The 24,485-nt window shown below is 39.0% G+C and overlaps 1 protein-coding gene across 2 annotated transcripts; it reads left to right on the top strand.

The window, feature by feature from the left end:
- Nucleotides 1-967: 967 nt before the first annotated feature.
- On the top strand, nucleotides 968-24,301 carry CLPX (caseinolytic mitochondrial matrix peptidase chaperone subunit X). Of its 2 annotated transcripts, XM_052807499.1 has the most exons (14): nucleotides 968-1,114; nucleotides 5,262-5,422; nucleotides 6,930-7,047; nucleotides 13,004-13,158; nucleotides 14,007-14,166; nucleotides 15,382-15,423; nucleotides 16,624-16,800; nucleotides 17,682-17,846; nucleotides 18,194-18,282; nucleotides 18,845-19,009; nucleotides 20,028-20,327; nucleotides 20,841-20,933; nucleotides 21,186-21,292; nucleotides 22,439-24,301. In XM_052807499.1, exons 1-14 carry the CDS (start codon nucleotides 1,045-1,047, stop codon nucleotides 22,527-22,529), a joined length of 1,893 nt encoding a protein of 630 aa, XP_052663459.1. In that variant the 5' UTR covers nucleotides 968-1,044; the 3' UTR covers nucleotides 22,530-24,301. The 2 variants fall into 2 exon arrangements, with proteins under 2 accessions (XP_052663459.1, XP_052663460.1); XM_052807500.1 differs by lacking the exon at nucleotides 15,382-15,423.
- Nucleotides 24,302-24,485: the final 184 nt, after the last annotated feature.

Below are 24,485 nucleotides of genomic sequence, written 5' to 3'. Positions count from 1 at the left end.
TCAGTATGTCCCTGAGCCTAACCTGCTATTCCTGCCTAACTCCCTCAAAAAGCTCCCGAAAGGAAACGTGGTGGATTTAATGCAGATTAAAATCAGATTGGCAGGTGCCTGGCTGTCGGTGGTGGTGTTAAACCTGTATTTTTACAAAGGTTAAAATCCATCCAGAGCTTGGCAGAAATTTCAGTGTTCCTGCTGTATGTGGCTGCTGCCGACGTGCCCTAATGGCGTTTGCTGCAAGGCAGCTCAGGGTGGATGAGGAGGGTGGCCTGTGGTGTATTCCTGTCTCCCAGTCATTCCTCTGGACAACCGTTGGGATCAATTAGCTTCATTTAATTGGTACGTGACAAGTAGGAGTTGGAGGTGAGTTGAAAGAAACGGGCCGATAGATACCTGTCGGTTGTAGGTGCGTTCTCCATGAGATACATCTAAAGGATGCGCTTGATTAGGTTATATATATATATATATATACACGCATAACGTTGTGCCCTGGCTGAAGATCACCCTGTGACACAAGGCGTCGTTTTCACCTCTGTCCCAAAGTTGCTTCATTTTGCCTCAAGTTTTCAGCTGCTGTTTCAGGTTGATTTTTCACGAAAGGCTTTTCAGAAAACTGTTTCTGGGATCCAAGGGAAATGTTTTTCTCCTGTTGTATTTAGGAAGGAGAACTAAAAGGCGGGAATCGCCTGAAATACCGTGTGTACAGGGGAGGGTGCGGTGGTCCCGCCGCCGTCCGGACTACATTTCCCATGATGCAATGCGGCGGGGCCGGCGACCTCCCCGCACAGCTAGGACTACATCTCCCATGAGGACCCGCGCGGACGCCGGGACCGCGGCGAACTAGGCACCCGCGCGCTGCCCGCTGGGAGCGGTAGTCCGCGGGGTGTGCGCGGTGACGCCAGGCGGGCGGCAGCGCGCTACCGTCACTGAGGCGGCGCCGCACGGGGGAGGGGGTGTTTACGGCGCGGGTGGGGCGCGTAGCACCGCCGCCAGCGAGGCCTAGTCGGCGGCGGGGGGGGGGGAGCGGGCCGGGCCTGCGGCCGCACCATGTCCGCCTGCCACAGCTGCGCCGCCGCCGCCCGCCTCCTGGGCTCTACGCTGCCCTCCGCGCGGAGAGGTAACCTCCGTCCTCCTCTCGCCGTCGCCCGGCCCCGGGGGGGTCTGGGCCCCTCCGTCCCGGGGCCCTCACGGGGCCTGGAGCGCGGCGGCCCCTTCCGCTCCCCGCCGCCTCCCTGAGGGGAAACGGCGTTCCCTCGGGCCGCCGCGCGGCTGTCACCGCTCCGCGCCCCTCCAGCCCCGCCGCTGCCGGTGATTGATTCTCGGGAGCGGGGCCCGCCGGGTCAGTGCCGGAGCGGTGTCGGCGGGGAGCAGCCGCGCTCCGGCGGCAGCGAGACGAGCCGGCCCGGGGAGTTCCGTGCTGCAGCGCCGCGATAAGGGCTTCGGTTAGGCCGCGGGTGGCTGCCTCGGCCCTTTTCTTTTCTTTTCTTCCCCCCTCCCCCTCATTAATCTTTTGCTAGTGTCACCCTGGGTGGTGTGAGGGGACGGCCGGTGGCGCGTCAGGATTAAGGGTAGTATTACACGGTGTGAATTTCTGGATAATTAGCCCGCATTGAAATACCTTTCGGGAGATGTAATGCGAGAACGGAGTTTATTTCAACAGAAGTGATTTTCAGCAGCAGTCGTCCAGTGTGCGTTACCCTGTAGTGCTAGTTAATGAGCCTAATTAGCTGACTGATTAAAAGCCTGCCTTTTTTACAACCTAAACTTGAAATATTTCTCATAAAGACTTGGGCTCAGTTAGAAAAAAGTAATTATTTCCAACTTGGTAGAAGGGTGAGACTGTGTAAACCACTTACTGGAAGTTGAAGGGGAGGGAGGCTGTTACTTTTTTGCTACTTTTGTCCTTTTCATGGTGCTCTTGTGGGTAGTGAGAGTTGACATACCCCGTGCTGCTTTTAGTGAAAGGCAGACCACTCCCAAATTGTGCTGAAAATCTCCACTGCTGCCACATTTGCGTCAGGGTTTTGAATGGTCGTACCCTCAGCAGTAGCCTGAGATGATTTATTACCTTCGAGAGGTGAGTTAACTCATTGCAGTTGACTTTACGTTTACATCTCTTGACGTCACATATGCTGAAAGGCTTAAACCAGTACTTTCAACTTCAGCCTGTCTGGCCTTGTGTAAACCCACTGAAGCAATAAACTTTAAAGCAAGTAACATTCTGAATTAACTTTAGGATTATCTTTATTTAAAAAAATTGTATTGTTTTGTCAGAACTAAGGTTTAAAAGTGACGTGTAAAAGAATAAATGAGACTAAAACACAGATACAGAGTAATAAGATTATTTACGCATCAGCTTTCCATGAAAGTTCTTAAATAAAAAAAAAAAAATCTTATTTTGGTGCATTTTTGTTGTTGTAATGGATTATGTCTTCTGCCAGGTATTTTGTTTGCTATTATTGCTGGTTGGTACAAACTTGAGAGTATTCAGAGTGCACAGATAAGTCTAGTTGATCAAGTGTTGTGTGTGACAGAGGAGAATTGTCTTGTCACAGTCTCCCTGTCACTTCCTTGGGCAATAGATTCTTCCAAGATATTTGAAGCTTGGCCCAAAAGTCAGTATTTCTTTCCTCGAGTATCAATTAAAGGTTAATAAGGTGTAAAGGAGCCTCCCATTATGTCTTAACACACTAATCTGAACTCCCTGGATAGATGCTATTGCTGCTACCAACATTCTTATGTTAGGTACATGTCTTTTAAGTCTACTGTTTGAAAAAACCACCCAAGCCCTGACTGCTAGTTGTGTGTGTGAGCAAATACTGCTGTGCTAGCCAGCTGTTGCATATTTGAACATTTATCAGTATCTGGATCATTCAGTGGAAGTTGCTAGGCATTGGCCTGGAATGTTGATTTCTCCCGAAAATCTGCCTCTGGGCTTATTTATGCAAGAAAATAGTTGTGATAGCTTTCTTACTGCTTCATTCTTTAATTGTACGATGATATTTTGTCAAAAAAAGTATCACTCAGACCTCATGATAAGCGCAGGGACAAGGCTTTTCCTATTTAGCCACAAGCTGATGTAGCAGTAATAGGATATTATTTTCTTTTCTTTCTAGTTTAGCCTATCTACACCCTTTAGAGTTCAGCACATGTAGCAGTGTGAGTTTAATGTTCCCAAAAGGCTGGCCAGCTAAGACTTTTGTGAGAGTGAATTTAACAGCAACAAAAGCGTTACAATGTGGGTGTAATGCTGCTGGCTAGCCTAGATCTGCTGCCAGTGTCCTGTCAAATGCCCCACAGCTGCTGCATTTCTGATCAATAGACAGGCATACTCCATAATGTGGCACTTAACCAGCTCAATACTTGACACTGTGTATGGTGTTATACTTCATCCAGTGCAGATTTCAGTGCATTTTCTGTGTCACAGGTGTGCTCTGAATTAAAATCAGTGATCTTTAGTCCGTGTGCAGTGCTTAGTGGTAAAATGCTTGAGTTGAGAAGTAAAATGTATTAGTGCTTCATCCTTTCTCCCCAGGCCAAATCTTCCTGTATTGCAGGAAGGTTGTGTAACTTCGAGTTTTGTTCAGGGGAGGTGAGATGGGTTTTTTATTTTGTTAAGGGGCCTTTTCTCAATTGCCTTTAGAAGTGGTAAAACAAATCTTGGTAAAGGAACCATCTATGAGGAATAAGCCCCCAAGACAGGGAATTAATGCGGAACAGCTATTGCATTGTAAATGCTCACCACAGCTTATTCTCTGCTGACAAGTGCACTTGGCGCACATCGTCTTCAGAGTTCTCTGCAGATTCAATTGAAAGAACGCAACTGCTTGTGAAAGTGAGCCAGCATTTTTAAGTGTACGGGGCTATTTTCATAGTTTATCCTATGTAATCTAAGGCATCTTGCTGTGTTGCAGTGGCACTCAGCGGAGGAATTTAAAATTGGTGAGCACATTGATCGTTATTCCTCCCTCACGTTTACAGACAGAAGTAATGCTATTACAGATTTCTAAAAGATTACATTTTTAATCATGTTAAAAATAACTGCAAATCATCTTCAAGTTCAGGAATCTTAAGCAGCATGTAAGTTAATAAAACAACTTCAAATCTCATTTGACACTGTCTTCTTGGTTGTGACTTTGCAGAAGCCTGTGAGAGTTTTCCTGGTAAATTTAGGCTCATCCATAATGCTTTTCTTCTTAAATGTCCTCTTTCAACTAAGATTCCAGATATTAGTTGTCATTGTTATCTCTTTCAAAGCAAATGAACTGTACTCCTCTTGCCCTTCTTACGGTTTTTATTCTTTTTTCAGAAGAGTTTTTGGAGTTTACTATAGGATTCTCTCATCTTTCCAACAGTAAAACCATATATTGTCAATAAGTTTTTAATTGTTATTGTTGCTATATAGCTCTTCTGTTGGCAAGTCACAGAGCTCTTATCAAAACCAGAGAGCAAGTGAGAAATTTGCCACTTTAAATGCAAGAGAGAGGTGAGATACGGATTCCAGGCTCTTGCCTATGTTGAGAGATGTTGCAATCACAAGCAGGACATATGTTGATTCACATCATACCTAGCCATGAAATGTAATCTTACCCGCTGTTGCAAGAGGAGGAAAAGGCTGTTTAGTTTCTCAATGAGGTTTTTTTCATGTTGGCCATAAGCTATTTCAACAAAGTTAAGATTATGCTGAATTTACTTGTGCCTGTCTGTCAGCACATGCCAAATATGACACTACCTTTCAGTTTTCCTTAGGACAATTTTTTTTGTCAAGCAGTACCTCAAATTCCTGGAAACCAGTTTTTAGTAGAGATCACAAGTGAAAGCCAAATCCAGATGTGCAGTCTGTGAGTTTGAGACACTTCTTTGGTAATTTTTGCGTAATATGGAGATACTTCAAAGGTCTCTCTTTTACTTCAGGGGTTGAAATATTTCACAATAAGCGCTGGATGTTGATTGTATTTATCATTCTGAGGATCAGTTTCATAACTGGGATGTTCCTTATTTCATGACACAATGGGACTTTCAATTATCTGACGCTAGAGGACCTGGAGTTACTTTTGGGTCATTTTTGGACAATCCAGGCAGTTTTTAATGAGATGAACATTAAGGTGGTGAAGAGAATTTATTCTGGATAACTGGAATTTGGATGTTCTGTTGCTGACACCTTTGAGCTCCATTTAATGTAAATAAATTCTGGCATTTGGTGGCACTGGGATTAGAACTAGAGTATTTTTAATGTTTAATTTTCATGTTTTCATTTTTTTTAGGTATTACTTGTGGGCGTACACGCATCCCTGTTTTAGGAAAACTTGGGACTTTTGAAACTTGTTCCCTAAGACGGATTCCTCTTAGAAACTTTTCAGAAACACCAGCCTATTTTGCTTCAAAGGACAGTGCAAGCAAGGAGGGTTCTGGAGATGGAAGCAAGGTAATCTCCACGCATTAGGTTTTTCAATAGTTTATATAAAATATTTCTTAAATGTTTTTAGTATTTTTTTTTCCTTACTTAAAATTAGAATCTTCTTGAAATTTTTGCTAACTCTTGACATTTCTGATCCTTCAAATTGCTACAACTGACAGTGAAGAAGAAAAAAATTGTATTGTGAATATGTTAGCAGACAAACCTTATAAACATCCCATAATGCTTTTCCTGGTTTTATAAATCTTTTTGCCTAGCATAAAGGGACACTTGAAAACTTCGTAGAATGTTATAAATCCACAACAGGTTTCAGGATTGCAGGAAAGAGTAGTAGTCAGAACTATTCTCCTTCAAAAGCCTGCTATGTCCAAGTAGGCTTTTTAAAGGAAGTACATTTTAAAGTGTTTTTGTTTTCAGCACTGTTTTGGTAGTTGTATTAAGCAAGACAAGTTTGTGAGGAGACTAGCTTTATTCTTGTCAGTAAACTGTAATCTATTTTCATCCTAGTCTTTCTCTATAATTATAGTTAATAAACAGCTTCTTCAGTTAAATGATTACCTGAGAATAAAACTGCTCTTTAGTCAGCAAATAAGATTTTGAGAGTTCACAGGCAATAACTTTGCCTTAGTATGGCATGTTGTAACATCTGAGGTACTGTCCAGATGACACAGGTGTGTTCTGAAGATTCAGATTAAACTTTTTAAAAAAATAAAGAAGGAAGATAAAAAAAATTTAATAGTCTTTTTCTTGAGAAGGGTTGTGAGGAGAAATGAGTAGGCAAGCAAGGTTTAAAAAAAATGGGGAACTGCCTTAGAAAAGGGAAGAGAGATCTTTGCTGTTTCCTAAAATATAATAGCTTTTATTATTAATCAAAGTATGAAGGCATAGAATGGATAGAGTTTTAAAAAATGTTAACCTTGAACACCACTAAGCAAGGTAACATGGAGAAAGACAAGTAGGTCTCTGTCAGGGAACTCTGCCTTAGAAGTAAAAGATAAAATATTTCCAAGCAATTTCTGAGATGCTTGTTTTATAGGCCATATCTACCCTACAGCCATCTGCCAGCATAGCTACATCTGTCAAGGACGTGAGAAGAGTTGTGGCTTCAGAAACCCTTAGAATCAACACAGTTGCGATAATGAAATTACTCTATAAGTATGATTTTTCTTCTGTGGTGTTAGAATAAATTACATTGAAATATACTATTAAAACATTCTTGATGCAGTTTAGCTTGTTGCTGTTCTAGTGCCAGTCAAGCAGTTCTAATGTGGATATGGGATGCATCTTCCATGGGCATCCAAAATTGGTAGACGTGGGAAATGCAGATGTGTGTACACTTCCAAATGTTTATATAGTGTTGTTCTAAGTTTTCAAAGCCTTTAAAAAATCCTGACAATAGTTATTTTGTCATTCAGCTATTGCAATATTCACATTACTGGATTCCATAAATACGCTGCTAAATGCCTAATGTAACAGCTCCATTGTTTGGGGCTAATTGTCTGGAAATCTTTTTTAGAAGTCTGTCGGTGAGGGGGGTGGTAAAAAGACAAGCTCTGGAAGCTCTGGGAAAGGAGGGAACCAGCTGCGCTGCCCAAAGTGTGGTGACTTGTGCACACACGTGGAGACCTTTGTGTGTAAGTTTTAATGAATACTTTCTTTTTTAAATAGACACTGAAGTGACTATATTTGTGATTAGGCCTGATAGCTAAGTTTTAGCCTACCTAATTATGCAATGTCAAAAATTTTCTTATGTTTAGTTTGGCCACGTTGGCATAAGCATGTATTGTTTCTCTGGATACATTTGTGTAATTTCCTATGATGTGTGGTGGAGCCGAATATGGCGGTGGAATTCAGACCGCAACTGTGAATACGCAGTTTTAAAATTGTTATATTTTATGCAGTGGAAGAGATGCTCACATAAACAATACCATTTAACTACTGATGATTCTTTCTGTCCATTATATAAATATATACTTATATATGTGTATGTTTGTAATGTCTGTCCTTTGTTTACTAAATAATAAAACTTTAATCCTGCATGTAGTGTAACCAAAGTGCTTATCCAGCTGAGGAGTTAGTATATGACAGATGGCTTACTAGAATGGTCTTCTATGGTGAAGTCAGATCCATAATACATTCCAAATAGGAGGCTGGAAAGTCCAAATAGAAAATCCAAAATGTGTCAGATGCCTGGTGTCCAGCAGCAATAGCTACTTTTTTTGAAGTACAGTCCAAATTAATGCCAGTTATGCTTTAGGCTCTATCAGACTTGAAGACGTTTATCCTTATTTCAGTGCTAATGAGACCAGCCTAGAAAACAGTTGTCAGAAAGCAAATACCCATTGTTAGGGCTCAGGGAGGAAGTATCAAGTCATAATCAGACGTGTGCACTAAGAAGCTTAATACAAGGTCAGCTTAAACTTGTTCAACAGTTGTTAATATTGCAGTTGGTGAAGATAGTGAGCAGATGTGCTATTATTTGCTGCTACTCATATAAAATAATATTTAATAAAAATGATCAAACATCATGAATCACAAGACAATTCTATAATAACAGTATATTTATTTATGTTAGATAAAAGGATCAGTCCTCAGCTACTGTTTTTTCCCAGAAATATTAAGCTTTTTTTTGTTGTTGTTGTTCGAAACTATAGGCAACAAGGTTTTCTGTAAAATCTGGCACTAGTTGATGGAACTAGAAATACAACCTGTGTGGTGTTCAATATGTTGGCCTCTCCATGGACTAGGTGTGGTTGAAAACAGTGGAAGGATTTTTAACCTCATTTATATTCTTATGAGATGATTCATGAGGAGACAGAGACATTTTGAAGCACTCTCACTTCACTGGTGTGTTTGCTCCCCTTGTTACTGGAGTTTGTGGTTTTATCTGGTGTCGTGGTTTAACCCCAGCCAGCAACTAAACACCACGCAGCCGCTCACTCACTCCCCCCCACCCAGTGGGATGGGGGAGAAAATCGGGAAAAGAAGCAAAACCCGTGGGTTGAGATAAGAACGGTTTAATAGAACAGAAAAGAAGAAGCTAATAATGATAATGATAACGCTAATAAAATGACAACAGCAATAATGAAAGGATTGGAATGTACAAATGATGCGCAGTGCAATTGCTCACCACCCGCCGACCGACACCCAGCCAGTCCCCCGAGTGGCGAATCCCTGCCCCCACTTCCCAGTTCCTGTACTGGATGGGACGTCACATGGTATAGAATACACCGTTGGCCAGTTTGGGTCAGCTGCCCTGGCTGTGTCCTGTGCCAACTTCTTGTGCCCCTCCAGCTTTCTCGCTGGCTGGGCATGAGAAGCTGAAAAATCCTTGACATTAGTCTAAACACTACTGAGCAACAACTGAAGACATCAGTGTTATCAACATTCTTCGCATACTGAACTCAAAACATAGCACTGTACCAGCTACTAGGAAGACAGTTAACTCTATCCCAGCTGAAACCAGGACATCTGGAAATACCATTCAAGCATTGCCCCAGAGTAGAACAATCACTGTGTATCCCTGGAAAGCAGAGATGTGATTTAGTATATTGTCAGTGTCTCTAGGAATCTTTAAGCATGCTTGAAAACTTTCATAGGAAGAGAATTCATTCATACTAACGTTATGGGAGAAAATGTCTGGTATATGCAATCTCAAATTCACAAGTAGTGATACCGCACTTGAATTGCGGTATCAGGATGGCACAGCTACTGTAAACAGCTTGGGACTGGAAACCCACTTTGTACTTGTAAAATCAGTGTTGCAGCTGGACAGATTTGTTAGAAGCTTGAATGTCAAAACATGAGGAAGTCTTCTTGTGAATAATTGAATGTATCTACTTTTCTTATCCTTGCATGTTCTACTCTGAGGCTTTAGGATTTTACAGCCTTTAAATGAAGTCTGTTACTAGTTTAAACTAAGTACAGTGTCACCAGATAATGGAGTAGAGCAGACCTTTTTGTTCATCTTGAGAACAGCTGTCAGTTTTCTGTTAATTGGTAACTTAAAAAAAAAATTAAACCAATGATTGTAATTGCTCTAATTTCTCAGAAATTCCTGTGAGTCATGGTCAAGTTTTCTCTGGACCTGTGTCTTTCTGTTTTAGTTTGTTAGTTTGAGCACACTGCTTCCCAGCCAAACTGTAGAATATAAAGCAGCTGGAAAATGGAAGAGCTAATTATCTTAAAAATTATTTTAAAAAAGAAAACAAAAACTAATAAGAAAAAAAGGCTGGTTGTCCAGTGGAGTTATTTTTTAACGGGGCTTCTCTTTGTATCTGGAAATCCTGCACAAGAATATGCTTGGCAGTGGTTTTCCAGTAATTAACTGTTAAGGAAGAATATGATGAAAACCAAAAGGAATTTTGCTTTGACACACTTTCTCTTCACTTCCTGTATTGTTTTGCGTTGTGAGAATCTGTAAGGAGAGGTTTGTGATCAGTGAAATAAGATGTGAGCCTCAGATGTAGAGTGAAATCCAATAGCTATAAAGCTGATTGACATAAGAAGCCTTATCTAGGCACTGCTTTTACTGTCTCCACCTGCTGCCATCAGGTTAGCTCCCATCCTCCAAAGCAAGACTTCCTGCTACTGTACATACTTAATAGGCAAGAAGCTTCCCTGTTCTCTTTCTCTTGATGTCTTTTTACCTTACAGCGGTTTAACAGTAGCCCATTATCTCAACCCTACAAGTATTTTTAAGATTAATCCTCCGGTGGTTTTGGCTTCCTGTATGTATTGTAAAAACCTGACCTTTCTCTTTGGCAAGGTCAGCTCTTATGGACTTTAGAAATCTCTTTGCAAATGCAGCCTCTGTGGTAATGTTGCCTGAATCAAAAACAACACTTGACTTACATTTTACCACACTGTAAATATTTGCAGACATTTTAATGACAGTGAGGTGATTTGACATGAAGGCTCTTTGCCTCTGTGCTTTTGTGTTTGCTAAAAGAACATATAAAACCATGCCAGTATTTAAGAATAGCAAAGTTGTTTGCAATTTTGAATGCTCAGTTTTAGGGAGATAGCGGTGCTTCAACTTGGTATCCCTGTATTTCAGAGCAAACTTCTCAAATTTTTTTGTTCTGTTAAAACTTGTATTGATACTTTTTTCCAGATTGCTGTGTAGATGATAGAAACTGGCCAGTTTCACAGCTGTGTTTTGGTAACTGAGCCTCCTCCTCAAGGCACCCCATATGTCAAAGTTTCTCTGTAACCACGCACCCTATTGGTCTTGCTGAAATGAGAAAGATCTCTAATAACTTTCCTCTGTGCTGCTTGAAGTAATTGATAAAAGTGTACTCTGCACAATAATTTTTTCAGTGAATGATGTTTTAAAGATGCACAATAGTATTCTTAATAGCCTGCTCTTTATTTTCTATTTTTTTTAACTATTCCCATGGATCTATAAAGGGGGCAAGTATTCTCATGGCTCTTCCATCCTAATAAAGCTGACTATTAGCATTGCATAAGGAAGGGCAACAGCCTCATGACACTGTAGTCATTAAGAATATCAGAGGTGTTTTGAGTGGGCATTGGGAGAAAGTTTGAGGGTTTTGCCCTACAGTATTGTTGGTAAATAACAGTTATGTAAGAGGGGTGCAGGCAAGTGGTTCTCCATTGCATTCCCATCAGGCAGATAACAGTAATTTGGACTGTTGCCAGGAGAACTTTCCAGCTGTTACACAAATTTTTCTTTGGAGTAGAGTTAATAAAGCTGTGATGGTCACAGTATTATGTGCTACATTCTTAAAATAATCTGCTGGTCATACTTATCCAGTCATAACGTGTGTTTAATATTAAAATAAAAACCCACCTACTCCTCTTTTGCTGATGCCAGCTCTATGGGAGGCAACAAGAAGTTATAAATAAGCAGCTTGTTTGTTGCTAGAGGCTGTTACTAAAATCAGGTGGTACTACAGTGTTCAAGCCATTTTCTAAAAACTTCTTATGATTTCAGAAGTTTTGACATTGACGTTTTTCATGTGGTTGTTTTGCTACATTTACTTTGCTTTTAATTTAATACATTTACTAATATATTTACTTTAAATCAGTCCTGTTGCACGATTTGCATTTAATAGCATAGTAGTATGGTCAGAAAAGATCTATTTTGAATTACAAAATTGTCCTGGTTTCAGCTGGGATAGAGTTAACTGTCTTCCTAGTAGCTGGTACAGTGCTATGTTTTGAGTTCAGTATGCGAAGAATGTTGATAACACTGATGTCTTCAGTTGTTGCTCAGTAGTGTTTAGACTAATGTCAAGGATTTTTCAGCTTCTCATGCCCAGCCAGTGAGAAAGCTGGAGGGGCACAAGAAGTTGGCACAGGACACAGCCAGGGCAGCTGACCCAAACTGGCCAACGGTGTATTCCATACCATGTGACATCCCATCCAGTACAGAAACGGGGAAGTGGGGGGGCAGGGATTCGCCGCTCGGGGGATTGGCTGGGGGTCGGTCGGCGGGTGGTGAGCAATTGCACTGCGTATCATTTGTACATTCCAATCCTTTCATTATTGCTGTTGTCATTTTATTAGTGTTATCATTATCATTATTAGTTTCTTCTTTTCTGTTCTATTAAACCGTTCTTATCTCAACCCACAGGTTTTGCTTCTTTTCTCGATTTTCTCCCCCATCCCACTGGGTGGGGGGGAGTGAGTGAGCGGCTGCGTGGTGTTTAGTTGCTGGCTGGGGTTAAACCACGACAAAAATTTATTCTTCTCTACTGTCTATTTTCGATTATTTCAACTTCGCTTTTCCAAAGGAGAAAAAAAAGTAGTGCAAGTTCTAGTTTGCAGGCTTTTGAAACCAGTCTTTGCAGATAACATGGTTTCTTGAGACATAGTTCACAAAGTCAGCGGTAGGAGGGTTTGGCTCTTGGAATTTGAAAGAAATTTGTTCTACTCTTGACAGTAAAAATAAATAATCAAAAGGTCTTGCAAAACATCAAAGTCCTGATCATCTGTTGCATACCAGCACTGCCTCTTGTTGGGAGGAGGCCTTTGTGTGACCCCTCTGTGCTCTGTGTCCTGGGCTTAGGTGACTTGAACATGCTCCATAGTGTTGTTCCACAGCCAGTGGGATGCAGAGACTGGGAGTTGCCACAGCTGTCCTCTCCTGAACCTGCTGCATGCTATCCTTGATATTGTAGATTGCTTCCCCACACTTTAGAGTAGTCTGTCCCAAATGACTTTTTTTTTTTTTTTTTTTTTTTGCCTGCTAGTTTGAGAGTTAGGAACAATTCCTGCATAGTTAGAAGCCCTCATTAGTTTTGCATCACTCTGAGATGCCAAATTTCCTCTTCTGAGTGTAGTACTACTGAATAAGTATGAAACAGATTTTTGCTTTTTAATCCCTTGTTTGGTTGCTGCCCTGCGTTGAGACTTTTTGGGCAAATTGCATTTCCTCTGTGTCAAATTTCATAGTCCACTAATTGCTTTTAAAGCTTCTTAGGTGAACAAAGGGGAAGTGTGTAAACACAGAGGTGGCTATGCTGTCTTACAGGTGCTTGTCCTGTGTACGACAAACTTGAGCAGTTGATTGAGTGCTGTCTAAGCAATTCCTGTTGTCATTTTGTTTTATTTTTTCTGCAGCTTCCACCCGTTTTGTGAAGTGTGAAAAGTGTCACCATTTTTTTGTTGTACTGTCAGAGGCAGACACAAAAAAGAGCATCATTAAAGAGCCCGAGTCAGCAGCAGAAGCTGTGAAATTGGCATTCCAGCAGAAGCCACCACCTCCACCGAAAAAGGTATGGTTCTTAATTTCACCCCAGTGTTTCCTTGCATTACAGCATGGTGAAATGCTTTACTTCTTAATCTGCATCAGGTGTGTAATGGTCTACTTTGACAGAGCAACAAACAAGAAAGACGATCAGCTCAGGATTAAACCTTTGAGAGCTATGTGACCCAGCAGAGCACTGATAAAGTGAACAAGTAGATCCAATAAAAGTAGTTGGGCTTATTTTCCTCTGCCTTTGTATTGTGACTGAAGTCCAGTACCTTCATTTTTTCCTTGTGACCCTGAGGCTAACTTCAACCCTCACCAACTGTAGTATCTTTTATTTCCTGCTGTGGCCTCATATTCTGCACCCTTACATTAGCAGCTTCTTTCTGTAGCTGCAGAACTTTGCAGAACCTTTTATTTGTCCTGTTTCTGGGCAAGAACTGTAGCTGATTAGCTTGTGGCTGTGATCCATCTTATTTGGTTTCCCTTTCCCAAATAGTGAGGGAGCTTATTGTGTTTCTCAGTTCCTAGTGGACTGTAGTGATTTCTGAAGCTGCGTGTGGCTCCTGGATAGTCCTCTTGTAAGACATTAAATATTCTTGAAATTTCTGTTCCTCTAACAAATTTGGGTGAAAATAAGAATGGATTTAAATATTAGTAGGGAAGAACCAACAGACACGATATGATTAAGTGCCATGTTTTTAAGTAAACTTATCAACAGGAATATATTTTTTATTTTAGGTGTTGGGTTTCTGTTTCTCAGTTCTGTAATGGTTGGTTTGGACCAAAGTCCATCTTTGGCACAATATACTATTTTTTATTTTTTGCTGCAGGGTGGTTTAGAAGTGTTATTAAAATTGAGTTATTTTTCAGATTTATAACTACCTCGACAAATATGTTGTTGGTCAGTGTTTTGCCAAGAAGGTGCTTTCAGTTGCTGTGTACAATCATTACAAGAGAATCTACAATAATATCCCAGCTAACCTGAGACAACAAGCAGAAGTTGAAAAGCAGAATTCTTTAACACCGAGAGGTTTGTATTATGTTTGGTATTTTTCTGGTCAAATAAAACTTACCATTTCAGGGCTCTAATGTAAGAAACCCGAGAAGGATTTTACCTCGACGCTAGATGTTCTGTAATTGGAATGAGCTAAAAGAATTTCTATTACATTTAATTTTCACTGTATGCAAACTTCTATGATTTATTTAAAAGTAATCGAGGGTTTATGATGCCATGGGTATGGCCTTCTGTTATTACATGGTTAGCATTTTTTACTGACGCATGTTATTAGGTATTTTCCTTTAACTTCATAAAGTGAGCCTCCTAAAGTTTTCTTTCTAATCTCATTTACTGCTTAACGATAAATCTGCTGCTTAATCTGCAAGCAACAATGTAGATCATGAAGACAATATTTTGCATAGTGAATTTGATGAATAGCTAGCTTTCTAACCTCACTTGCTGCTCTTGGCAGCATCTGTTGGTCACCATAGTATTGTTCCATATCTAGCAGGTGTAGATGGAGTTACTTTTGGCAGTACTGTTGCTACTGAGTAAGTGTGTAGCTATGTTGATCTAATTTATTTTTGGAAGTAGGATTAAGTTACTGCGTCTGATTCAAAACGTACCTTTTTTTTTTTTTTTTAAGGTGTTTTGTTCTGTTTTGCAATAAACAGTATGCTAAGCAAACAGAATCTTCTTTGTTTTTTTGAATTTATGTAAAGAAGTATTTTAACTAAGGGGAAAACATTAGTAGCACTTTTCTGGTAATGGTAGGAGAGCAGTTGTGTACCTGGCACAGAGAAGTTTCTGACCATCCACAGGAAGATAAAATGGTGCACACCCAGAGGGACTGGCAGTGAACATTTATAATGGGTAGTACTTTGAAATATGTGAAATCTTATGTTGTAACACTCGGATATAAATGTGAGAGTTTAAGGAAGACTTTTCAAAACAAAGTTATATTATAGCATTTTTCCCCTTCTGTAAGTGGCTTAAAAGTGAAAATCTAATCAGAGTTAATAGACTGTTATTGTTTTAAGTAGTAGAAAGCTTGCTGTCATTTTATAAGCATGCAGGTTGGGTTTTGGGTTAATTTTGGCAGCAATAAATACTAATTCATGTGGGGATTTCTTGTTAGAAATACATTCATATACAGTGATGAGATTTATTCAGAAGAGGGCAAGAGGTGGAGAATTTATAAGCTTTTATAAACTTATTTTTTATTACTGTTTTCATCCTCTCTCTTAGAATTAGAAATCAGAAGACGGGAGGATGAGTACAGATTTACAAGTAAGTGAACTCTCTCCTCATGTCCTCCTCTGCAATATCTACTCTTTCGATGTTAATGTAGAATAGTCTTTAGTGACTGCTCATTTGAAATGCTGGGTAAAATCCTGCTTGCTTTTCTTCTGCAAGTAAATTTAATTGATGGCATTGAGTGCATTTTTAACAAAGGTGACTAGGATTTGAGACTCTGTCTAGTTCTAGGTGGAAAGCAGGTAAATTGTAAAAATACCTTTTATGAAGTTGGTTAAATAATTATCTGTCCTTAGAATTGTTCTTAGTAGACTGAGTGAAATTGAATTTTTTATTATTTTTTTTTTTTTTACTTAGATCTGAGGTGTGATTATATTAGTAATGCCATACAGAATATAATGTGAGGTAGATAGTAAAGGAAGTTATGCAACTGTTTTCTGCAGGGTATTTGTCCTCTTAAAAGGCACTGTCACCTTGAACCTCGGAATGCCTTTTTTTTTTTTTTTGCCAGTTGATGTCAGTTATGTTTATTTTCAGTCCACTGGAACTCTCCTGGCTATTGAACTTCTTCCTTAGACTAGTGTAGATCAATTTGTATGCCCAGTTACACCTCTTCAAACCATTTTCTTAATCTTCAGAATTGTACCCTGCAAGCCAATTAAAACTAGTGCTCTGAAAAAAGAAAATCCAGCTCAATCTCCATATCCATGTGTAGAGACAAAACCTGTAATAACTGAACTAAGACAAATCTTTAAATCTTGAGAGTAGACCTGTGCATTGCTTTTGTAATTGTTACGGTATGTAACAATTCCTGTTGTACTGTACTGTATGTACAGTTCCTGTACTTTTTCATCATAGAGATCAACAGTTTGGGTTTATTTCCTCTCGTGCTAAAAAAAAAAATCATAAAAAATTACAGCTAAAATGAGTTAATTTGTAAGGACTGAAAATTTATCTTGTTTTTTAATGTAGAGGAATATTTTTAGATAATCCACTGTACCATTGGAAATTCTTTTCATATATGAAAAATATATGCTTGTGCAAAAATATGATTGGAACTCATGTTTTTGTAATAATTGTGCCATGTTTCTGTTGCAGTCCTATCTGTAAACTTCTGTACAGATAGAATTATAGGTTTGCAGAACAAAACAGAAGAACCAAGCTTTTATTATGTATTTAAGGTAATGGCAGACCTTGTTAGTGCTCAAACAGTACTATTATTGTTCTCCTCAGAACTACTGCAGATTGCTGGAATCAGTCCACACGGTAATGCTTTAGGAGCATCGATGCAGCAACAAATGAACCAGCAGATACCTCAGGAGAAACGGGGAGGAGAAGTACTAGATTCACCCAATGATGACATAAAACTTGAAAAAAGTAATATTTTGCTGCTTGGACCAACTGGATCAGGTATACAGCTGCATGTTTTTATAGGTGTCAGATTTTTCTTAGAATTGATTGTTAATGAGTGATTTTCCTCTCTTGTGATTATTCCAATTTGGTGTATAAAAAGCTGAACTGTGAATTCCAAACTGGGATTTTTGTACTTTCATGCCATGGTAACAAGCTGAGCTAAATGGCCTTGAAAAGGAAGGAGGTATAGTCATGTGGTTTTCTTTGTTTGGTTTTTTTGTGTTTTTTTTTTTTAAATTGCCTGTATTTACTGACTGATTAAAAGATGCAACTTTCACTAAGCTGAAATAAAATGCATTTAAAGTTTCTCTGCTTTAGATGGCAAGCTGAGATGCTGCAGTTAGAAAGTGTTGTGTCACCTCTGGGACAGATCTGTTGCAGGGGGGTTAAAAGAGAAATTATATTTGTATGTTCATAAGAAGTGGGAGTGTTTGTGCTGAAGTGATAGCATTTTGCAGACTATTTGGAAGAACATTCACTAAATAATATTTTAATTTTGTTTCTCCCGAACTTCAAAGCAGGAGCAATTGGACTTTGCACTGTACCCCGAGTGTCTGCAAAGCACTACTGATTTATTTAATCTTTAATCTATGCAAGTACCTGTGTTCTGTTTTTTACATTGTGTAACATACTATATACGTTTCAAGCTGCCTCAAATGTGTAGTATTAGTCTAATTCAGAAATACAGCTTGCCAATGTAAAAAACACTGTTTATGAAAACTGGCTTCCTTGGAAATTATTCATATATGAATATATGAACATGCTGGCATCATTCAAAATGTCTAAGGACAGTAATGATGATCATGTGGTAAATATTTGGTTTTGTGTGCTCTAAAGAAATGTATGGAAGTTGTAACATACAGTTTTTATTTCATCAGGTAAAACCTTGCTGGCTCAGACTCTAGCTAAATGCCTAGATGTACCTTTTGCTATCTGTGATTGTACTACCTTGACTCAAGCTGGCTATGTTGGTGAAGACATTGAATCTGTCATTGCGAAACTTCTGCAAGATGCCAACTACAATGTAGAAAAAGCTCAGCAAGGTAGACTTTTACAATATGTTTCCTGAAGTTCATTCATAGACACTGTTAATCTCACCTAAGTGCTCTAAACTTTGAGACCACCAGTATTTCTGTAATTTATAGTCCTGTTGCATGTACCTGAATTTTAATACTTTAAATCAGAAATAATAAACCTGAAAAGAGCTCTAAGCATATCTTGTACTTTTTGTTCTTGTCCATAGTTGGACAAGATTGCATACATTTTTGCAACCTACAGTATGGAAGTAGGACAGACTGCTGCTGTCTTAAATTATGTTCTTCCCTGTGTGTAAGTTCTTGCTTCTCTTAAAAAGTGGAGTCTTCCTTAAATCCATTTTCTGTAACTGCAGGAATTGTTTTTCTGGATGAAGTGGATAAGATTGGCAGCGTTCCTGGTATTCATCAGTTACGGGATGTTGGAGGAGAAGGTGTTCAACAAGTAAGTACTTCTGTGGAGTGATTTCACTTTGTAAGCAAACAGCCCATCAAGTCTACATATCATCCTATCATGTCAAATAGCACGGGAGTGTATAGAGTCATAGTTCTTCAGTTCCTTAATTACTAACCTTTGAAACCCTAATCTTTCCTCTTTAACTTTCTTCATTCCAAAAAAAACCACCCCCAAAACTCAAAAGCAACTCAAGACTGCTTCATAGAAACATTTTAATTGAAAAACGTCCTTGCAGCATTTAGATAGAAAGTTGCATAATGTAGGCGAGAATAGATAACATTTTCTATTTTGACAAAATTATTAAAGCAACTTGTTACTAAGTGCAGCTTATAATGTGCATGGGAGTTACATTAAAGAAAGATTTTTGTCTATCATTGAATGGGATTGTTTGTCTCGTATGGAAAACCGATTTCTTTATACACTTACTATAAAGGCATAAGGGATTAAATAATGTAAATACATCTGTGAAAGTAAGCACAATATGGTGTGTCATCTTATATGATGCTACACAGTGGGATTTTATATTGCTTATTTCTTCTTTCCTTCTTAGGGCTTGTTAAAATTACTAGAAGGCACAATAGTAAACGTTCCAGAAAAGAATTCTCGTAAACTACGTGGAGAAACAGTGCAAGTTGACACAACAAACATCCTCTTCGTAGCTTCTGGTGCTTTTAATGGTCTTGACAGAATTATCAGCCGGAGGAAAAATGAAAAAGTGAGTGCATCAGGCTGTATTTGAATGGAGAAATTATTATCTTAATTACTGCTCACAGTACTGACTCCTAAAGGTTTTGCTATATTTGTAAACCCACTAAGTTTGTTTGTAGAGCAGCAGTTTTCCATCTGTTATCTGGGAACCTGAGGTTAAGCCTAAGAAAGGTAGCAAAGAACAAGCCTGTTGTTAGTAGGCTTAAGTAGCTTGCAGTGGTCTCTACTGCCACAGAGAAATTTTTGGCATATGCAAATAGGAAAAAAATAAGGGGGAAAAGAAGGTTGAAAGCTGTTGGTAGAGGACTTGCTGTCCATACTTAAGTGGTAAACTTTTTACATTATTGTCATGTCCTACGTTTCTTAAAAACAGAATATGTGAAACAGTTCTAGCAGTTGTAATAGGATTCTTTCATTTGCAGTGTACCAAGTATGAAACTGAGAAAAAGCTTTTTTCTTCTGATATCCAAACGTTTACTGTTGATACTCAGATAGTTTGAGCAAATGGTGCTAAAAGCTATCATCACCTTAAGTACCTAGTCATGCAGTTCACTGTTTTGTGTATTAATGTCTGGGAACAGACTTGTTCTGACTGCAGCTTTCTGACAAAATGTGCACCCTGTTTCTAACAGGGGAGTGACTGAAATCCAGATTACTCTTTATGATAATTAATGTGGCTTTTCATGCAAGCATTCTTGTATGCATTTGCTTCACTTCTTAAGAGCCCTTTTTAGTGTTGCTGGTATTTGCAAACTTATCAGGACGTTACTAACCTTTTTTTTATTTTAAGAAAAACTTATTCAGTCTGATGTGTTGATACCTTACTGAAGGTATTGAATGTTATAACAAATTCATGGTGTGCAAGGTGTCCAATTTTACTATAAGTAATTTCTTGAGCTTGAATTAATATGTAATGACATAATCAGTCACTCCAGATTTTTTTTTATGCACGTGGCACATGATTTAGTTACATAAAGAAAACTTAACTATGATAGTTCTGTAAGTGTAACATGTTTGTTTTGCAGTATCTAGGATTTGGGACACCATCTAATATGGGTAAAGGCAGAAGGGCTGCAGCAGCAGCTGATCTTGCGAATATAAGCGGAGAGTCCGATCCACATGAAGATATAGAAGAAAAGGATCGCTTGCTGCGTCACGTGGAAGCCAGAGATCTCATTGAGTTTGGCATGATACCTGAGTTTGTGGGACGTTTGCCTGTTGTGGTTCCTCTGCACAGCCTAGATGAGAAAACCCTTGTACGGATTCTTACTGAGCCACGAAATGCTGTCGTTCCTCAATACCAGGCACTATTCAGCATGGATAAGGTTTGAATTTTTATTTGACTACTCTTCAATATTCTTGTTTATAAATACAGTGTTAAAGTGATCCAAAATGTCAATTTAAATCACTTCTTCCTCCCACATGTGCACCTCCCCACTCTGAAAAAAAGTAAGCTAACTCATTAAAACCTGACTGGTTTAGATGGGATAACTGTCCTTGTGGGGTAAGTAATCTGGAAATGGTTGAATTGCTCTTCATGTTAACATTCAAATGAACATCCATGATCTTGCTTAATAGACATCAAGAGCTACTTCAAGTACTGTAGATGTACTTGTATTAGTTGTACGTAAAGGGACATAGTCAATACTGGTAACATTAGGCAAATATAAAGTGTAGCTGAAGCTTTATGTACGTAGCTTAAATGTTAAGTCTTCTGGTTGGTAACAAGTAAATAGCTACTGTTTGTTATTTTCAGTAGTGCTTGCGCTGTCCCACTCAACACACTGTTAAGTTATAAATGAAATAATTAACTAAACTTAGCGTTTTTCTCTTTGTAGTGTGAATTAAATGTAACTGAAGATGCATTGAAGGCTATAGCCAGACTGGCCCTGGACAGAAAAACTGGTGCAAGAGGTCTTCGATCTATAATGGTGAGTAAACTAAGTCTCATACTGAGTGAATGAAGCTACCTGCGTTTGTGTGTATGGACCTAATGGTGACAATTTTCAGTCAAAACCTCACTTAGTTCTGGGTCTTGTATGGATACAGTAAGTCTCTTTCTAAAACTGCGGGTATTCGGAGTTCTTCCAAGAAAACTCTCTAGCTCTGCAAATCACTTGCTAACCATATTGTTATGTAGAAGAGGGCACACAGAAATATTTTTTCCCTCTATTTTCTTGTAGGAAAAGCTGTTGCTGGAGCCCATGTTTGAAGTGCCCAATTCTGACATTGTATGCGTGGAAGTTGACAAAGATGTTGTAGAAGGCAAAAAAGAGCCAGGATACATTAGGTAAAACCATAATGGGAGTATCAGAACAGACAAGTAACGCAGCTAGACAGGTATTCTGATGGTTGCTGTAGGAACAAGTGTATAAACACAAAACCATGCACACAACCTGAAAAGGATCTGATTCTCTGTATACTGTACATAGCTGAATTAGTGCCTATTCTGTCCTAGAGACTTTGGGTTTGTATCGCTTTAGTTTTTAAATAGAAAACTAAAAATAAACTTATATATGAAGTTACTTTAAGCCTTTTGTGTGTGTGTGTGTGTGTATACCTGTAGAAATAGAAGTAAATTATAAGCATCATAAGTTAACAGTAAAAATCTGAATTTTAATTGTGACTGTACTGAAATTTCTGAAATGGAACTTTTTCCTTCCTCCTTCTACTTTCTACCACTGAGGTGTTTTTTTTTTTTTTTTAATGCAAGCTCCAGGCTGCTGCAGTTTTCTTCTCCATTGCTCTTGGAGCAGTGGAGAGCCACAAAGGCACGTCTATTGATTTACTGAACTCTTGTTAAAATAATCAATTTAATGTTGTAAAGTTTGTATTATGGTAATGATGTTGTGGAATGCTGAAAGCACTGGGCAAATTCGGATTTAAAAAAAAAAATCTTGGTGAACAAGGATGGAGTCGAGAGGGAAGGGGTCAGGTTAACAACACAGGTCTGAAATTTAGGAACTCTGCCTTGGTTTCTGCCCCTGACAACTTTTTTGAGTGACTTTGTCCACTGAGGTACGTGCTTTGTATTCATCTGTGTCTGTGCTGAAGCTTGGCTCAGCATACCTACTGTTTCAAAGGGGATGGATGGTTGGAGTGGAAAGTACTATGCTTACACTGATGGTTGCTTTAAGTGATTTTATAGAGCACCAGCATTCATGTTTGCTGGAAATACTAAATTTACTGATTAAATCAAACGACTTAACTGAATTCAATAGCCTTTTGATTTTCAGTAATGAGACTGCATACTGGCAGTAGTGTAAATCTGCACAGCACCATTTTCAGATCAGAAGGTCGTTTAGCAGATGGGCGCTTGTCAGAGCATTTGTCATTGGGGCGCTTTGCAGGTGGCATGTTTACCAGAAGCTATGGAAACTGTCTCCGTTCTTTTCCTCAATTTCTAAAGTATCTGATCAGTTTGTTTTAATTATAGGGCTCCCACTAAAGATTCATCTGAAGAAGAATATGACTCTGGCGTTGAGGAAGAAGGCTGGCCTCGACAAGCAGATGCTGCAAACCATTAAAGACTGTCAGAATGCTCACCCGCATAAAGCGCACTTGGTTATTTCCTGATGATTGCCTCTGGCTTCAGCCTGATACTGAAGGCATCGGATCTCTCTCGGATATGATACGTGATGAGGAACTTTATTAGATAAATCAGATAGTGTATTTTATTGCAACATCACATTGATTTATTTGATGGACATTGTGTGGACTTGGATGGCATAATGTTTAAATATGAATTGTATATTACACTTGTTCAATTAAAATGTATAGCAAATATAGCAGCACCTGGATTGCTCTTTCTAGAAACTAAAACAGCAGTGCAGGTGCTGCCAATAGTTAGATTTGACAATAATGTTACTCTACAAATGGGAAATCAAGATTTATAATTAGTAGAGGGTGAATAAACTATTAGCTCCTCGTACGACTCGCAGGGGGTTACGTTCAGGTCAGTGTTTGATTTCTGCTGGTGTTTGAAACTGGATGGGTGCTGGAGTGACTTGTTACATTGGTGGGGGAGGAAGCCTTTTGGAAGGCTTTTGGAAAAACTGGGACATACTCTGACACTGCTGGGAGATTCTGCAAAAATGTGGCACTAGTTTGTCACAGTAATTTGAATGCAATTTTAAGTAATAGCCTTTCCTTCACCTCTCCATTAGGAGTAAGTTCCAGTCACCTTGAATACTGTGAAAGAAGGTGAAGTCAGTAATTTGCTCATTTTTCCAGAAGGGTAAACAGGATTTCTAGGAAGCAGTAAGCCATCTGAATTTGGATGAGAAGTTGACATAAATTTTTAAATATTAATGTTCTAATATAGTACATTTTGTTTAACATATTGGAACTATCATGCATCAATTTTTTGGTGCCAGGTATTTGCCCAACCTATCTTATAATGTTAAGAGATGAAAGAAGTAAATGTGTAATATTTTTGATGTAATCAGTAGTGACTGTTCACATGACACATTGCTTTTTAAGTTATACGCTCAAATGCTAGTATTGCATCTTGTGGTTTTGTCTTTGATTTTTAGTCTCACAGCAAAACAATCCTCCCTCTTCTGTTCTACACCACAATTAACTCAATCCTTTAGGAAAGTCTTTGTAAAAACACTAAAGGACCTGTATGTTTTTTATTTGTTTCAGGAATTAAAATTGTTGCTTACAACTTTTTGTCTTTCGGTGATACGTGGACTTAAGTTTTACTGACCCCTTTTTCTAAAATTTTAATTCATGCTATTTAAATAAAACTTTCATCGTTCTTTTCAGTCTAGTGGATGTTTTAGGACAGGAAGGGACACTGCAGAGGTGTTGACACTATTTTTGTTGTTAATTTTTGTCATGTAAATTTTATGTAATACTTGTGTTCTTACCAAGAAGCAGCGTGACATGCAGTTGTAGCCAGATGCAACAGATACTTCCCTTAGGATTTCAGTTTTTTTCAGGTTAAATGACCCACTAATGGTTCAGAACAAGCTGCCTTCGGAGTTGAGGATATTTCTGGGAGAAGCTTAGTCCCCTCAAAATGGGAATCTGTGGTGAACTATCTGTATCTGCATCCTCACTTTCCTTTTTGTAGAGTGAAAAAAATATAACTGCTTTTAATTCTGAATCCTTTAATTCAAATCCTTTTTTAAATGGATTGAAAAAACATTTTAGGCAAAACCGTTCAACAACTTAGTTTTGAAAGTTGTTTGGAATTATGTAACTGAGAACTGTTTTTAAGGAAACAAAATGCCGTGTAACTACAGTTTGTACTTCACCTCTGGCGTTTGAATAAAACAAAGCGAATACTCAAGCAGCGGAGAGTTGTCATCCCTGGCGTCATCCCCAGAAACTTTAAATTTTATGGCTCTTCGGGGGTTTTTTGGTTGTGGGTTTTTTTTAAGAGGACCTACAGGAAAGAGAAAAGGTGCGGGGGGGGGGCCTTCCTAGGGCAGGGAGGGGCCCTCCCGGCCGCCAGGGGGCGCTGCGGCGCGGGC

The sequence above is a fragment of the Harpia harpyja genome, chromosome 14 (assembly GCF_026419915.1).
Source record: "Harpia harpyja isolate bHarHar1 chromosome 14, bHarHar1 primary haplotype, whole genome shotgun sequence".
Taxonomy (NCBI): domain Eukaryota; kingdom Metazoa; phylum Chordata; class Aves; order Accipitriformes; family Accipitridae; genus Harpia; species Harpia harpyja.
Note: the sequence above shows the minus strand (reverse complement) of the source record. Positions and strands in the feature narration are given on the sequence as shown.